The sequence below is a fragment of the Stenella coeruleoalba genome (genome assembly GCF_951394435.1).
Source record: "Stenella coeruleoalba genome assembly, chromosome: 5".
Taxonomy (NCBI): Eukaryota; Metazoa; Chordata; class Mammalia; order Artiodactyla; family Delphinidae; genus Stenella; species Stenella coeruleoalba.
Genome location: NC_137150.1, coordinates 18,954,977 through 18,973,502, shown reverse-complemented (window position 1 = coordinate 18,973,502; position 18,526 = coordinate 18,954,977). Strand labels below are relative to the sequence as shown.

The following is an 18,526-nucleotide window of genomic DNA, read 5'->3' as shown; positions in this document are numbered from 1 at the left end:
CTGTGCTGTCCCTGTGACCCTGTGACTTTCTTCCACCCTCTTTCCCTTCTGATGTGTTTGTGGCATTTCCAAGTCCAGCCATTTCAAATCTGCCCCAGCTGCACTTGGATTCAGATTTAAGTCACCATGGTTCTAAGACCTTTATATGTACTAACTCACTTAATCTCCACAGCAACTCTATTATTATTCCTGTTTTACAGATTCAGAAGCTGAGACACAGAGAGGTTAAGTAAACTTGACCAGGGTCAACCAGCTAATCAGTCAGAGCCCAGATGTGAATCTGAGCAATCTGACTCCAGAGTACATTTTAAACCACTATGTTCAGGCCACTTATATATCTTATCCATGCCAAACACTGCTTTATATATATAAAATATATAAACTTATATATAAATGTATATTATATGTTATATAAACATACATATATAATAGATAGATATTATAAGTTAGTGTACATAAATATAATCATTTAATCCTCATGAAACCCTAGATCAAGCAAACAACCAAAAAGAAAAGATACTGAACATATGAACAACAAAATTAACAGCTTGAAGTAATGGACACATGTAGAATCCTACACCCAATATTTGAAGAAAACATAATTTGTAAGTACATAGAACACTTATAAATATTGGCCATGAAACAAGTCTTAAAAATGTTCATAGTATCCGAATCATATATAACATATTCTGTGATCAAAATACATATAAAGTGGAAATCTAAAAAAATTTTTAAAAACTCATATATTTGGGAATTTTAAAGCACATTCATAGCTGGAAAAATAAATCATAAAGAAAAGTAGAAAATATTCATAACTGGATAACAAGTTAAATACAACATTTCAAAACTTGTGAGATGCAGCCAAAGCAGTACTTAAAGAAAAATGCATAGACTAGTCCCCACCTTGTCTGTGGTTTCACCTTCTGTGATTTCAACTGAGGTCTGAAAATATTAAATGGAAAATATTAAGTGGAAAATTCAAGATTCAATTAAATAAGTTTTAAATTGCATGCCTTCTGAGCAGTGTGATGAAATCTTATGCTGCCCTGCTCTGTCCTGCCTGGGATCCCCAGCCATTGACATCGTCCACTCCTGACATCCAATCATCATCAATATCGTCATGGCCCAATAATCCATGAGAACCGGAAGCAGATGATCCTTCTTCTGACATAGGGTCAGAAGGTCAATAGTAGCCTAACTCTACATCACAATCCCTTCATCATTCATCTCATTGCATCATGACATTTTATTATCTCATGTTATCATAAGCAGCAGCGGAAGAAGGGTGTGTACAGAACAATAAGATATTTTGAGAGAGAGATCATATTCGCAAACTTTTATTGCAATATATTGTTATAATTGTTCTATTTTATTATTAAGTATGGTTTTTATTCTCTTACTGTGCCTAATTTGTAAATTAAACTTTATCATAGGTTTATAGGTATAGGAAAAAAAATAGTATGTATAGGGTTCAGTACTACTGGTGGTTTCAGGCGTTCGATGGGACCCTTGGACCGTATCTCCAGCAGGTAAAAGGGAACCACTATAGTCGTAAATGCTTATTTTAAGAAAAGAAGAAAGGTTAAAAATTAATAAGCTAGGCTTTCAATTTAAGAAGTCACAGGGCGAGAGAGAGTCATGGACATATACACACTAACAAACGTAAGGTAGATAGCTAGTGGGAAGCAGCCGCATAGCGCAGGGAGATCAGCTCGGTGCTTTGTGACCACCTAGAGGGGTGGGATAGGGAGGGTGGGAGGGAGGGAGACGCAAGAGGGAAGAGATATGGGAACATATGTATATGTATAACTGATTCACTTTGTTATAAAGCAGAAACTAACAAAAAAAAAAGAAGTCAGGAAAAGTACAATGAGAAAGAAGCAAGGAAAATAGAGAGAGATAATAAATATAGGAGCATAAATGAACAAAATGGAAATCATTCTTAATTAGGATTAGTTGGCAATATTCAATATGAGACTTAAAAAATGGAAAGAGTATCTTCTAAAAAAGGTAAGGAAAAGGGCTATCACACACATAGCTTCATGTCCAGTTCTTTCCTATTTTAAGGTCCTTAAATGGATTTTACAGAAAGGATTAGAGGATACTTGCTTTTTAAATGACATTTTTTTTTTCTAATTCTTCAAGTAATGCAAGGAAAATTCGAAAATATAGAACAATGTAAAGACAAGAAATATAACTCATAGTCTCATCATTTGGTGATAATTATTAACATTTAGGTATTTTCCAGTCATTTTTCTACGTATCTGAACGTTTATACACATCTACATGTAATTGTATGCTTATTTTAAGATTTGGGTTCACACTGCGCACAAAGATTTATATACAGTTTTTACCTAAAATTGCATCATCAGCATATACTCTTTAAATATAAAATTTGGGTGGCTGTGTTGATATTTGATTTACTGATAGATACACTGTACTGAATTTGACTGTGCCCCTGTTGTTAGACATTGTTTCCAGTTCTGTGGTAGAGTCATTCAGCTGACATCTGTTCATGGTCCACTCAATGTATGGTACCATAATGAATCTAAACACAATGGAGACAGTCTTAGTGACAAACTGGTGGGGTTGACCTGCCAGAAGTTCATTTACAAGAGGACTGAGGAGCATTTTGGAGAAAGAGGATGCTGCATATGACAAGCTTGTGGGCTTGATAGAGTAATCAGATACTCTCTGGCTGGCTTTCTTCCTCATCCTTTGTTTTCCTGGCAGCAATGTCTGCGTGGCTTCATTTTTGGTTTCATAATTCAAATTTTCAAGCAAGAATAACCACCAATCTCATTTGGACAGTGTTTCACTTTAGGCTAAATCATTGGCCACTAGAGTGACAATAGGCTGCCCATGGCTTGGGTGCCGGTCCCAGTTCTGTCAGCTAAGTCCAGGTCATGGGGGTCATGTGGTACCCAACATGGCTTGCTTTCAAGATGCTCACTTCAGCAAAGGCTGTGGACAGGGCAGCTATCTTAAAGAAGGCTATAGGTTGAGCAGACATCAAGGAGAGAGGCATTCTCCAGACTACTGGCTACCACTGCCAGGCAGGCGTTGGTAGAGCAATGTTGACGGTGTCCATGGAGGAGGGCAATGGGGAAGTGGTGGAAGTGTTAAGGCCCAATGGGTCCATGATGGAGACAGGTACTCGGCAGAGCAGCCATGAGGAGCAGAAGAGCCTGGCATGAATGTCCAACATTGAGTGTCTCCTATGTCTGCTTTGGGCTAGGCCCTACGGATGATGGAAAAATATAAAACATGACAGCTGTCCTCCAGAAGGTCATGCCAAGTATAAGTAGAAAGTTCATAAATGTTTTACTTTAAAAATTTTTTTAAATAAATATTTAGCGGTAACTCTCCATGAAACAGGTATCAACTGGTCAGTGGTCACTTTCTATAACCCACTGAGCATGTCCTCAATTGCTCATTCATTTCAAGTCTACTTCTTGTAGCTCATCATACTCACCACCAGCAGTAAAAAAATAATGTCAATTAGTACAGGGAGATCAGCTTGGTGGTTTGTGACCACCTAGAGGGGTGGGATAGGGAGGGTGGGAGGGAGGGATTTGCAAGAGGGAAGAGATATGGGAACATATGTATATGTATAACTGATTCACTTTGTTCTAGAGCAGAAACTAACACACCATTGTAAAGCAATTATACTCCAATAAAGATGTTAAAAAATTTTTTTAAAATAACGCCAAGAGCTCAATTAGATTATATAAATTTGTGTACAACATTTTGTGGCTTATCTATCTCACTGCTTTCCCCACTGAACATTGATTGAAGTGTTATTCTGTGATGTTCACAGATAGTCCATGTTGGAAAACATTTGGAAAAAGTGTATTCCTTTAAAAGTTGGAAAAATAGCAAACCTTTTAATAGTAAAAATATGTTTTTTTAAAAAAAGTATTTTAATAGTAAAACATAATAAAGAAAACTTGGAAAATATAGACAAGTAGGAATGGTCACCTAGGACCCAAATCAACCACAGCTGACATTTTTGTGTAAATCCATCTAGATTTAGTTTTTATCCTGTATTTTGGTTATTTGGTTTTGTTTTGTTTGTTTTGGATAGTTACCCTTATACTGTAAATATCAATTTGTAATCTGCTTTTTCACATACTCATAATCTTTAAATCATCATTTTACATAATATTACAACTAACGTACCATGCTTTATTTAATCCTTCCCCTAAAGTTAGACTTTCTGGGTATTTCTAATTTTCCAGAATATTAAATAATTTTCAAATATATGTAGTTGCATAAAGTTTTATCTCGTATTCTTATTTATTTTCATAGGATAGGTTATAGAAATTGGATTTATTTGATCAAAGGGTATGAACATTTCTGAAGATCCTGACACATATAGCTTTAGAAAAAAATTCTAAATGGAAGGCACTTCCGGTGAGGACAATAAATACCAACTGGAGAAAAAAGCCATCATCTGAATATGGCCCTCAAGTCCAAACAATAGACACAAGGTAGATGACCATATCTTGATAAAGAAAAACATTCTTGTTCTTATTCAAATGATTCCAGGCTATAAAAAAGAAAGAAAGAAAGAAAAACAAAGTAAGTAAACTTGATTCATAATCCATAATCCAAGTAGCAACTTAAACTTATAGTTTATATGCAAAACATGATAGAATAGGAAAATATCTATTTGAAACTACTAGGAAAGGTATTATACATTATATGTTGTTAAACAAGATACAAGACGTCTCATTCGTGACTTCTCTTTACTCTGGACTTGATGGATAGGTTTAGCAGTTTCCACCATAATTAAATTAACGTTAATATTTTAGCAGATGAAGCAGAAGTGGTTTCAATAGGATAAAGACATATTTCTCTTCTTCAAAACCACTCACTAATGACTCAATATAAAAAAGGATTATTTGAATGTAGCAGCATTCAAAAGAGAAATTATATCCCTGGGATTAGGTTGTGAGCCTTCGACTATTTTATGAACAGGGACATTCTCAATAAATGGTAAGATTTCTTTGAGCTTTGAGTTATTTCTACATAGAAACATTGCTCATTTAAAACACCTGTGGTGTTTTCACCATACAACATGGAATGTGATTTTATAGTTATTCCATCGATTCAATCCATTTAGATAAGCCAACAGACACATTGGAATATTAGAAAAATTGAGGTATTAGAGGTTGAGTAAACATGAGGGCAGTAGGAATAGAAAGAAAATGATGGAATTCTAAAATCCTTCCAACAAGATCCATTGAGTCCTGGCCAGTGGGGGTAAAATGGAGGAGGTACAGGTGCCAGTGGGGTTCTGTTACCTGGATGATGACTGAATAGGTTCCACACAGTATCTTGGACAACTGGATGACTACTCTGATGAGGCAGACAATCACTTGAAGACCACTGAGAGCTATGAGAATAGAAAATAAGATGATGTTCCACTCCACTACATGTGCTGGTTCCAGGCACTGAATCCATACGCTAGAATCTGTAAGGAAACTGAGAGAGACGAAGGAAATGGTCAACATGATGCATGGCCACGCCTAAAGACTTGGTCCAAGGAAGAAGGCTACAAGTTTTCATATGTCTGGGAAATTAAGATACTGATATATGATTAAAAAACAATATTATTATATGTGAATGAATATATAAAATTATTCAGATACACAATTGAACACACAGTATGCACAGCACAGGGCTATGCTTATTAGGAACATGGTACCTGCCTCAGACAATTCTAATTCACTTAGGAGGCAAGATGCATACTGAAGAGTTCAACAGCAATGAAAGGCCTCACGTGTCAGTACCAAGAGAGGTAGAGATTGCCCATTTCCCAGGAGTCCAGAGTTAGCCTACGCTATCAGGGACAGGGCTGAGCTAGCGCTGGATATAAAATCACACAGGTGGTAAAAGAGCAAAGAGAAATGATGCTCTTATTCTTAGACTCTGTCCCAAAGCCTTTTAGAACAATGGTTCTCAAATTCGAGCACACATCAAGATTATCTGGAAAGCTTGTGAAAATGCAGATTGCTGGGTCCCAGCCTAGAGTTTCAGATTCAGAAGGTCTGGATGGGGTGGAGACTTTGGGTTTCTATGTTCCCAGGTGATGTTGATGCTGCTGGTCTGGGGTCCACTGTGTGTTCTGCAGCTCTTAAAAAGATTGAGATTATGAGGTGGAAAAGCAAAAGACTGAATGGTTTAATCAGTCTAGCGTAGCACAGGATTTTGAGAATTAAACCACCTCCACGTTTAAGATAGTCTTAAAACCATGCTGAATTATCCTGTCTTTTGCCCACTTCCAGGTCAGCTATGGCCATTAGCATTTCTCCAAGAGTGACACTCTCTTTGTTGAACTAAATCGAAATTAAAAACTGGTCTCCTCAAAAAAAAAAAAATCCCGCCCACAAAAACAATCAAGCCCAGTTACAGGGCAGAGCTGTTTGTAAATATCTTGTTGATAGCAAGATGTCTTTTTTCAAAACAGCGATTCAAGCAACCTTGGTGCCAGCCAAGTGGTCCTTAACTCTCTCTTTCCTCCCTTTCTTTATTTCTTATTCTCTATGCTCTGGGACATTCAGAGGCACTCTGAGAATTTCTTGGTATTGTTAATGGACCTTAGGTCTCAAGGGGTAAACAGCACTGAATATGGAGGCAGAACTCCTGGATCTGTAGGATCTTGGGCCAGGGATTTTACCTCTTTGATCTGGACAATGGGTATAAAATATCTAACCCTAGGGTTATTGTGAATATTTGATGAGACGTATGTAAAAATGCTTTGGAACCTATAAAGCACAATACAGATGTAATTTCCTGTTATCATTTCTCTGGACCCACTTCCTACACCCTCCTACTCCTAACTCAGTCTCTGACACCAGGGAAGCTAATCCCTTCAAGATCCTTACTCTAGACTGTTCCCAGTATATACTCTGCACAGATCATCCAACACTTTAAAGCAAGATGCCTTGCAGGATTTCTCTTTTTCTCCTAGGATACGGTCCTATTTATTCTTCTTGTATCAACGGAATGAGTCATAAATGCACTATCAGGGTCTGGAAGGAATAGAGAAATTTGCCCTGATACTCATTCTCGCCACAATTTCTATACACCGTTCTAACAAAACATGTACTTCGTTATGTTATAATTCTGTCTATAGCTGTATCTGTGTATCTAGTTCCTCACTACACAGTGTACTGTGAGAACTCTGTTGGGATTTATGCATCTCTAAATGGCCATGTCTAAGGCCTAAGGCAGTGCCTGGGGCATTGCAAAGATCAACAAATGCTCCTGGAATGAAACTGATGCAGGATCCTCGCTGGTCACCATGCCAGTGGGTGAACTTAATGGCTGAACTTGCTGTCAACTTGGCAGATGGAAGACCATCATGTGGTATAGAAGTTTATGCAAAGTAATGATTTTAATAATAAAATCTGGTATGTCGAGAATTTATTAAATCTAAGCTGTGCTTTACTTCTGTTTAATTTTCAGTTCTGTGAGGTAGGAATGATTATTATCTCCAGTGTACAGAGGCTCAGAGATATGCAGATATTTGTCTAAGGCCATACAGTTTGTAAGTAGGAGACGGGAGACTTCAACCCAGATCTACAAGCACTGAAGCTCTGTGCTCTAATGGCGATGTTCATTCTAAGGCTTCCATCTCAGCAGAACGTTCTGTCAAATCTGTGTGAGTTTCTAGAGGGAAGTGAACCTGTGTAATTTATCTTTGATTGGCTAGCACCTAATCCAAGGCAGGGACATAGTAGGCGCTTAATAAATATTTGTTGAATAAATGTACATATGAAGAGGTGATTTGGGCAATTTTCAGCTGATTTGTTCAACATTAACAGCTGTTCCACCTTGCGTTCACCAAGCCTTGGAAACTTCTTTAGGGGCCCAGAAACTTAGCTTCCCTTCATGGCCTCCAATTTTTCACCTCTAAACACTTTTATAGAGCTGGAATCAGGTGAATACAAATATCTAGGGCAACTTTAAAGGAGGAATGAAGAGGCATGTGGGCAGCCTGAGATTCCTGCATTGAAATTGGAGGCTTACTTGTTTTGGGGGTGGGGAAAAGTTCAGGGGCTGGTGGCATAAAGAACGACTCTTTGTACCCAGTGGGACTTTCTACATTAGGGTCCCCTTTCCTGAGCCCTCCTCCAAGTGTTCAGAAAGACCTGAAGTAATTTTCTAGGTTCTCCTGACCTGAGGGAGAGCTCTGCTCACAGCATGGGGTACCTCGTGGACACTTTAGAATAAAGGCAGCTATGGGCACAGAAGCAGATGTGCTGTGCAGGCTGAGGTGAGCAGGTAAAGCTCCAAATGGATGTGGGCTTTGAACAATAGAGCCAGCCATGGGGATTTGAGAAGAAAGTGTAACTTCCCCAGGGAATGGTACCGACACTCCCTCATTTTATTCCATTGGAATTGTCTGTGCAGTACAAGACAGGGAGAGATTGAGTAGATCTTCTTGTATCTCTGTCTGGGCCCTGCTCCCTCCCGAGCTGGTAGGGCCATGAGCCAGCACAATGCCAGTGTGAGGCATTCTGTGATCCAGGACTGGGTCCCTCAACGCTTGACTGAACTACCAGCCTTCGGAGCAAGGCTACCCCTAGGACTCTTGTTCAGTACATGCCCCATAAGCTCTTGGCTCCTTCCACAAACTCCTGCACCTACTCATGTCCCTGGATCTCACTTGGCTGCCCACCTTGCCTGATTCTACCTCCGTGTGGCCCCTAATGGTATAGCTCCGGATAGCACCATCCAACGGCACTGTGATTCTCTCCCAGCCAAGCCCTTTCACATCTGTAACAGACTCCATGTCCAGCCTGGCCACAAAACAAGACTGACTTCCCAGAGCCACCCAAGCCCCAAGCTCCAGCAATTACCAGACCCCGATAACGACGAAGCCCCGTTCTGCAGTACGGCAGAAACATGCCTTTCATTCAGAAATGTCCACGACAGCCTTAAAATAGTGAATGCATGTGACATTAAAAGACTGGAGGAAAAAAGATCTAAACAGAGTTCAGTGTAGGAACAAATTGGTCTGGACATTAGCAAACTATTAGGAACATTTTGGACTAAGGTAGACACAGAACCGCTAAGTGGTCATGGAAAATGAGTATGGGCATGCAGCCAGGTGTTTCTGACTTTCAGACCTCCTCCCAAATCAGGGAATTATTCCTTACCGTCCTGCAGTGCCTTCAAAGGCGTACTCCCAGCCATCAAGGGTGCGGCAGTAAGGGCCCTGAAGAAGGCCCAAAGCAGATATGACCAGGCAGTATCCAGAGAAAGCAATTCCAAGGGCAGAAAAGATCATCGACAGCAGTGTCTAAATTAAACATAGAAGGAGGTTAGTGCCATAGAATGAGACAAGGGGATATTGTGAATAAGGGATCAGATAGGTAACTTCCCCTAGTCATCCAAGCCTACTGCAGCCTGTGTAATAACAAATGTCCACAGAAAAAAGGGAAACATTTAATCCAAACCCACTTTATCTTAAAAATAAGTTTTTAAATGATTTTTTTCTTTGGCATTCCATAGAGAAAATTAGTTAATTTACTAAATTTCTCCCCTTTTCTTCTGGAGCTTTGATATCGAAATAATGATCAACTCATACATAAATGCAATGAAAGGATGTGATCAAACAATCTATACTTCTTTATTGAAGATGTTATTTTCTAGGTAGGGTGGATTCTCTAAGAATCAAAAGCTATGATCCTTGTTTTTCTCTTATGAAGATGATATTTGAATATGTTCGCACACAGGAATATGTGGAAAAATATCATGTGTTAGCCTAGATGGTCATGTTTATACTCAAGTGAGCATGGGATTGAAGGGGAGGTGGGTATTTTCATTTGAGTAGAAAGAATGAGCAATGTTCACCGACAGATCCATACAAGCTAAGTTGTGAGACTAAGTAGATTGATCTGATCTAAAAGGGATTCCTACAGATGAGTAGAGGGGAGAAGCTTGGCATGGTGCTAAAACTGAGAAGGCAGGGCTGATAAGACACAATCCAGCCCTTATATCACTTATAACGTGAGTGTAACTTGGGAGATCCAGGCAGAAGGTGGCCTTGGGTGCCGGATCAAGGAGACTGGACTTCATCCTTCAGAGTAAGTGGATTTTTCTCCCACAGCCTTTGATTAAAATTTTTTTTCATGTCTACAAAAAAGTTGAAAGTATAGTACCTCTTTCTTAGACTCAACTTTTGTGACTATGCTACCATTTTTGCTTGCTCTCTCTCCCTCTCTCTCGGTATGTATATGTACATTGACAAACACATATATTTATTTACATTTTTGTCGCTTAACCATTTGAAAGTAGGTTGCAGACATTGGGATATCTCACCCCTAAACGCACCAGCACTTACGTCCCAAGAATAAAGATATTCTATTATTCTGCAATGGTTTTTCTTTTTTTGTACAGGATCCAATGAAGGTTTAGGCACAAGGTTACATCTCTTTGGTTTCCTTTAATCTACACTAGTCTTGCTGCCTTTTTTCTTTCAGGATATTAAATTGTTTTTAAAGAATCCCAACCAGTGGTCTTGTAGAAAGTCCCACATTCAGGGCTTTTCTGATTGTTTCCTCACAATTGGACTTGGATTAAACACTTTGGCAAGAACATGTGATTGGCGTGGGTACATCATGGGCCTCTCACTGCTACTGATGATGCTAAATTTGATCTCTTGGTTAAAGTGGTGTCCTTCAGATCTATAAATGTCCATTTTCTACTTTGCTATTAGGAAGGCATTTGTGAGGTAATACTTTGAGACTGTGTCATATCTTGTTCCCTAAAGACATGTCAACAGGTGGATTTAGCATCTATTGATGACCCTCATGTTCACTGATCACCGATTATCACAATAAGCGGTTGTAATGTACTGCTTTTCTAATTTTTCATTTCTCCTGCATTTGTAAGTTATCATTTTTCTGTACAGAAGAAATTCTATTTCCCGTTTCTCTCCTCTGCCCCTCTCTTTCTGTAATATTGTGGATGCATGGATTTTCTAATTCATTATGTTATAACTCATAACTGTTATTATTCCTTTCAATGCTCAAATGGTCAAATATGACCAGTGGGAACATCCCTTCAAGTCAATTCCTGTACCCTTCAATATACCCCTATCATTCTTTGAACACTTCCTTGCTTCCTGGCACAAGATGTCCCAAGATCAGTTTGAATTTATGCTGCCTTAGACCTGGAATAGCTCTTTTTCTAACAAGCCATGGAATTAATTTTTGAGCAAGGAAGTGACATGAACCAATAAATGATTTTGGAAAATTACTCCGGCAGTGGGGCTCACCAGCCAGAAGTGAGAGAACCCCCAGATAAGAATTCCATGTGGAGAAAACATCAAGTTGTGGCAACAAAGACATGCACTGGACAAAAAGACATTGAGGAGGAAATGAGTAGCTGGAGATGGGCTGAAAAAAATTCCAGAGTTTGGGACTTGAGTGAAAAGGAGACAAAAATAGGGATGCCAAGAAAAGCAGTATTGCTTGGGAGAAAATTTAATTTAGTTTAAAAAATGTCGATTTCCAGTGAGAGTAGGACGGCCAAACAGAAACATGCAGTGGCCAGTTGATAAATTCAAAAGCTGAGACCAGAAAAAGAACAAAAAACCTGCAAGTTTTGGAACAAAGTTTATATCAAATTATATTTTTTTGCTTGGAGTTATTTTATAAATGTAACATCAATACATGATCATTATGGAAAATCAGAAAAAAAGTATTTTAAAAACACAAAGAAGTAAAGAACAATTATGCTTTTTTCCTATTTGATACTAGTAATCTCATTGGCAACTTCACATATGACGGAAAGCTCTTTCAAGTTATGTTTTCATATTGATTATTAATAGAGTTTTGCCTTGTCATGGGATGAGATAAATAGTTTTTTTTACAGTAGATTTCTGTTAGTTATACTTTGTAAAAAATATTTACCTATTCGCTAATGTCATCTTTGAAAAAGGAAGAAGGACGTTTTCAAAAGATTGAGCTCCTTATTTACCAAATGGCCTTAAGCAGTTTGCTGGAAAGATCAGTGAAGAATTTCTCCATTTGGTGAATTTACAACCATAGCATAATATATATATATGTATGTATACATGTATAAATTACAATCTAATGAGTGGATACAATTGCACAATCGAAGTAAGCCTCAAAATAAAGTGGGAATAAGAATCTCTCTGAGTCACAGTGTCATTGTCCGTAAAACGTAGATGATGTAGATGGTTACAGCGCCTACATAATAGGGCTGTTTCAAAAATTAAAGGATACAATGCATATAAAAATTATTTGAAAAGTGCAAAGCATAATCAAAATATTATCTATTATTTCAAGTGCCCTTATTTGGCCAGTATTTGTTTTCCAGTGCCCACAGAATGTTGGCAGAAGAGACGACACCACAGAGGAATGGGGTTCAGGTCGTGCTGCTCCAAAACATGGCATCTTGGCATATTAATATCTTAAGCCGAAGGAGTTTGTGGAAATGGCAGAAGCGGGAAGTTCACTCTAACCTCCCCGACCTTCTCACCCTTCTTCCCTGAAACAGGTCATAAAACGCCCAGGTGAAAGATACCCTCCCTGCACCTGGAGGAAGGAAGACATTCTTATTACCAGAGACTAAAATTTGGGGCCAAGAACTCTGTATAAATAAATGTTGTTTAACTAAACCTTATTTTCCTAGTTACTTCTTCACCTTTTTCTATCCCTAACCCAAATCTCTCTGTCTTGTTAATTCTTCACAAAGTTATTATTTCTTTATCTAAAAAGTTTAGATGCTTCCTGCTCTAGTCACATCTTCGGGGTCTTCATTCTCTTGTGAAATCACACATGTACATGTGAAAATTCAATAAAATTTGTTTGCTTTTCTCATGTTAACCTGTCATCAGATTAATTTTCAGACCCAACCAGGGACCCAAAGAGGGTTGAGGAAACTTTTTTCTCCTCTACAAAATGAATCTTAGATGACCTAAATTTCCATTCCAGAGCTTCAGAAGTTACAAACTGGTGCAGACTCAAATTTGGCCTGCAAGATGTGTTTTATTTAGTTTAAATGAGAATTAATTGCCAACATTTTATAGTTGTGAAGTTTTACTTAAAACTCCATATTTCTACTTCCTATTGAAAATTGAGAATTATTGCCCAATATTGTAGTGGTAGCAATTGGCTGGACCTGAGTAGCAGCTCCCTCTCTTCCTTAAATAGAAAATTTGCTCTAATGTCTACATATTTCACATATTTCACTGCCATCAGGTATTTGGCATCTGGGGGCATATCAGTTAGGACCCCTATCCTAGAGCATACTTTGAAAGAACCAAGCAGAAAATCCAGGGAATCCTCTCTCCCTTCCTCCTGCTCTTTCCACTGAGATGCCAGTCATCTCATCCAATGTTGACTATGACAGTGTCCAGACTCTACGTTATTCCTAGCATCCATTTGTGCTGGAGATGCTAATAATGAGTTAAGGTAAATTGAACACATGGATTTTTATTAGATACTTAAGGGTACAAACATTTCTTTTCTAGAAATTCCCTGAGTACGTAGGTTAAAATTTACCTGAATCCATTGCTTCACCTAGACCATTTTGAAAGCTTTTCTGTAGTATAATACCAACAGTTACTGGGGGATGTTTGATTCAATTGGTTAAGAAAGTAGACTCACACACACACACACACACACACACACACACACACACACACACAGAGGGAGAGTATTTTGGTCTTCTAATTCTTCCCCACTAGGGGCACAATGGTGAATTAAACAACGAATTTAATCTTCCAAAAGCAACAGTCAAATAAAGTAAGCCATACCATCTTGGCCGCATATTTAAATGTAATTGCACCTCGGACCAACTAAGTCAGAGTCTCTGGGGGTGGGATTCTAAGGCCAAGCTCCCAGATCATTGCAATGTGCAGACAACATGTGGAACCACTGCCGCAAAGAATGCCTCCCAGACCTCTGGCAAAGCTCCTCCTAGTTAATGAATCATATTCTCTTTGAGTCACAGGTGACTCATCTATAAAGCAGGAGTAGCAATGATATAATTCATTGGGTAAATGTGAAAAAACTATGAAGTGCTATGCAAATATGAATAAATGATGATGACAGGAGGAGGGGGAGGTGGATGATGGTGGAAATACAGGAACCCAGTGCCTATGTGTTGAGCATAGGCTTAGAAAATGTGGTTGTATTGTTCTCTCTTCACTCTATTTTAATTATCTTTAAAGTTCTAGCTTTAAAAATGTACATCATATATACCCAACTCTGAGATAAATCTAATGCTGTGTGAAAGAAGCCAGATACAGAAGACCAATACTGTATGATTCTATTTATATAAAATACAAACTAATCTATAATGACAAAAAGAGATCAACGATTATCTCTTGGGGGTGATGAAAATGTTCCATATCTTGACTATGATGCTAGTTTCATGGGTAGAGTTAACTGTCAAAACTCATGGAATTTTACACTTTTAATGGATGGCATCTATTATATGTAAATTAGTCTTCAATAAAGTTGATAAGGGAAAAAATAGACTCACAGAAACCCAGTTAGGAAAAGGTAATCTTATTTTCTAATTTCACGTATCTTTAAATATTGAATTGCTAGAAGAATATCAGTAGAACAAAAGTGGAGGAAAACGGTAGACAAAATAGATAATATTTGGAGGAAACTCTTGGGCTCTGAACTGAAAGGATGATGGAGAGGGTACAATAGTGTCAATATTTTCACGTCCCCAAGTGAGAGGAAAGAAAGCCAGAGCACACTCAACCATCCTCAAAACACTATTGTTCTTACCATGTATTTTTTGCTGCAGTTTTCACTCTGGCAACATTTATAGTTGTTATCATTCTCCAGTACAAGAAGAATTGCTGCTACTATAAGCATCTGTAGTAGGGAAGAGAAAAGATATCAGAAATGGAATACTAGTTTGCATTCATGCTCAGAATCAGAGCACAGTGCTTCAGAGCATAGACTCCGGGATCAGGTAACTCTGGGTTCAAATCCCGGTTCTGCCACTTAATAACTGTATGCACTCCAGAGTCCTTTCCTACAAAATGATGCTGAGAACTCACCTCTTTGGGTTGTTATGAGCTCTTGTACGTAAAATTTTGAATAGTGTGCTTGATTCATAACATGTGATTGATAAATGTTAGCTGTTATCATAGTTATCAGTTATCAAAAGTTAATGATTAAGGAGGGGCAAATGGTATGGACATGAGAATACCACCCTCTGCAGCAAGCGTGCACTTCTCACTGACTCAGTTGTGGAGGACAAAGGAAAACCATTCACCAGACTTTGCCATTTGCCAGCCTCTTTCTTTTTACTGCCCTCTGGGAATCCAGGTGAAAGGTATGGTTACTCTGAAACTAAATCTCTTAATCCAAAGTAAAGTAAATTCAATGTCCCCGAGTATTCAGATCATCTTAGATTCAGATTTTCCAGTGGGTTTTGTCTGTATGAAGCCAACAAACTGGGAGAATTCAGTGTATTCTACTTCCCTTTCTTGGTATCTTAGAGAAAGGGCTCAAGTTCCGGAAAGAACATGGATTTCTTTACTATTGGGTTGGCCAAAAAGTTCGTTCAGGTACAGAAAAACCCGAACTATCTTTTTGGTCAACCCAAGATTATAGTCCTTGGTTTGGGCAGGTATGGACTGTGAATTGCTTCTGGCAAATTCTCCACCTATCCTTTCCTTCTACTGTTCAGTACTGAATCTTGTAGTTGAGTTCATTGTTATTTTACTCCTTGTAGTGAATATTTCCAGTTTCCAAATTCCTTCAGCCATGATTTATTTATCTATCCATTTAATTATTTATCTATATTCCTCTCCTTTCTCCAAAAAGGATTTGATCTTGAAAGAATATTTTTCAAGAATTCCTAGATAGTGAAAACTAGAGAATAGGTTCTTTTTACAGTTTTAAATTTTACATGGAATATAAGCAAACAGTCCTACATTCTCCTCCTTTCAACACCATTAATTAACACAATTTTAAAGAGATTCTGGTTTAACTTTAGTAATGTCTTGCAAATCTTCCACTTAGTACAATTATATATTGAGAGAAACAATGACAAGATAAGCCACAATAAACCAGGTGCAGTAACCAGCCTCATTACAATATTGTTAGAAATAATTAGACCTAGATCCTAGAGTCCTGTGCCAAAGGAGAAACACAGGCATAGCCCGTGTTTAAAGAGAAACTTCTCTCCCTTTTTGTTGTAAAATATAGCTGCAATACAGAGGGCTCAAGAATAATGGAGGAAAATTACCCAAAATACCACTACTCTCACATGTTTTTAAGTATGTACTCCAACATGTGTATATTTTACATAATTTCAATCATAATGTATTCACAATTTTGTTATATCTTTTTTCACTTAATATAAAATAACATGTGTTTTCCATGTTACTACATGTTCATAACTACAATTTTCATCCTTTATAAAGTGAATGGACCATAATCTATTTTGCCATGCCTATGCTAGGATGCTTCTAGTTTTTTGCTATTATAAATAATGCTGCCACAAACATCTATGTATAAATTTCTTTCCTTATTCTGGATTATTTCCTCAGAATGTATGCTCAGGTTTAGGATTACCAAGTCAAAAGACATAAGCATTTTCATGGATCTTAATATATCATATGAAAAATGTCTCCCAAAGGCTTGCATTTATTTATAGTACCACCACCAACAGTCATTATGTACCTAGCACATAGCACCTTCAGCAGCACTGTGTATTCATATTTCAAAGTTTATTAATTTAACGTGCAAAATGACAAATAAATGAAACTGCTTTCCAACATATTTATTCAAATGTTATAATAATTAAACACCCACCCACAAAGATGTAGAGATAGATTATAATGGATTTTCTTTTTTTTTTTTTTTTTTGCATTCTTGTTGGTATAGAAAGCTTACCGTGCACAGTGTGTTTTTTTTTTTTTTTAGAAATGATATGATCAGGAAAAACTTCTTTTCCTCTGAGTTGCCAACATGATTTACTATCAGTTTGTTTTTAAAGAGCACAAAGTCATCGGAAAAACATCCATGGATTCTTACTGTGCATACTTTGATTTAGTTTTCATCAACACCCACCCAGAGACATTGAGTAACTTGCTTTAAAGTCTCATGACACAAATGACAGCGCTTAGACTGGAACTCAAGTTTGTCTGAATCTTCAAATCTCTGCTGTTCCCACTGTCTTAACACCACTCCAAGCTAGAGAAATCCTGAGTACAGACAGAAAATCCTTTCTAGGAAAGAGCAGCGCCACTGGAGATTAAATAGCATTAGTGGACACACAGCTTTCATGAGGATATAATATTTCTATAGGCCAGTGTCCCACCAACTTTCATTAGGACTAATTTCCTGCATTGCTGGAGCTACATAAATCAGCAGCTTACTGAAAACAAAGCTACCCTCCAAGTCCTCATGGACTACTTGCCTTTTCACTCCCCTCCATCTTCCAAACCCAAACCAAGGATTAGAAGAATGATTTTTCCATGATTCATCATTTTCACTAGGAACAAGTTCATGCTTAGTAAAAACTCCCCCTTCTGCAATCCCAAGTCTCCAAAGTCACACTTACCATAATACCTGAGAAACAGATTCCTTCAAAATACCAGACGTAGTTGGTGAGTTTATTGCTGGAGGCATAGGAAGCTTGCCCATTGGGGAAATACAATAATATGTTTACAATTATACTCCAAAGTGCAAGAGGAATCAGCAGACTACTCAGGCAGCTTCCACATTTCCAAGACCCCATGTTACCCTGCTCAGAACCTGCAGGAGATTTCAAGAGTGTAGAATTACATCAAGCCTGTTTTTCTTCCTTACCTGTCTCCCCCCTGCCCCCTCCCCGAGATTACCTACCACTTTCTGGGTCAGAGCCCTTCAGTTCATATTCATGAGGAGCCCAGGACTCGGACAGAACTGCAGCCTGCAATCTGTCGGTGTGGAAATAGTGGTTTACTGTTTGGAGAACAATAGACAAAGATCAACGGCTGAAAAGCTGAGCTGGTCTTCATCCTGTGCCAAAGGAATGTGGTGTTTTTACTGCTTTTTAAAATAAGTCATTTTCCTCTGGATTAGAGCACTCAAGACTGAATCCTGGGCATGTTTGCAGAAGGAAGTTGGAGGGGGGCGGTTGGAATGGAGTCTGGCAAATTTCACCCCACAGTGGACAGGGGGTTAAAGAGAAAACCACCAAGGAATCTTATATTGGCACCGGATGTGCGTTTTGCTCAAATATTCTGACTTTATGTATCTGTCTTTTATTCAGTGTTCTTTATTGTGTGCTCGCTACTCACCAAGCACTGTTTAAACTGCAGGGGGCACAAAAAGGACAAAGAAAGGGAAAGACTGGTGAGTTAGGAAAACAAGACATCACAGTTGATGAGTTTATTGTTATAAGACGGGTACTGCTTTCCTCTAAAGAGTTCACATCTATTATCTCTACCTCGCAATAAAATAATAACAGGAATAAATTCATATCTCTTACTGCCTAGGAAAAAGAGGTAAAAGAATTG

The 18,526-nt window shown here is 38.1% G+C and overlaps 1 protein-coding gene across 1 annotated transcript; it reads right to left on the bottom strand.

Moving 5' to 3' along the window:
* Positions 1 to 4,294: 4,294 nt before the first annotated feature.
* Positions 4,295 to 17,763, bottom strand: TM4SF18 (transmembrane 4 L six family member 18; the record flags this gene model as incomplete). Its single annotated transcript, XM_079921253.1, has 5 exons — positions 4,295 to 4,552; positions 5,310 to 5,490; positions 9,174 to 9,316; positions 14,793 to 14,882; positions 17,587 to 17,763. 5 exons carry the CDS (start codon positions 17,761 to 17,763, stop codon positions 4,538 to 4,540), a joined length of 606 nt encoding a protein of 201 aa, XP_079777379.1. The 3' UTR covers positions 4,295 to 4,537.
* Positions 17,764 to 18,526: the final 763 nt, after the last annotated feature.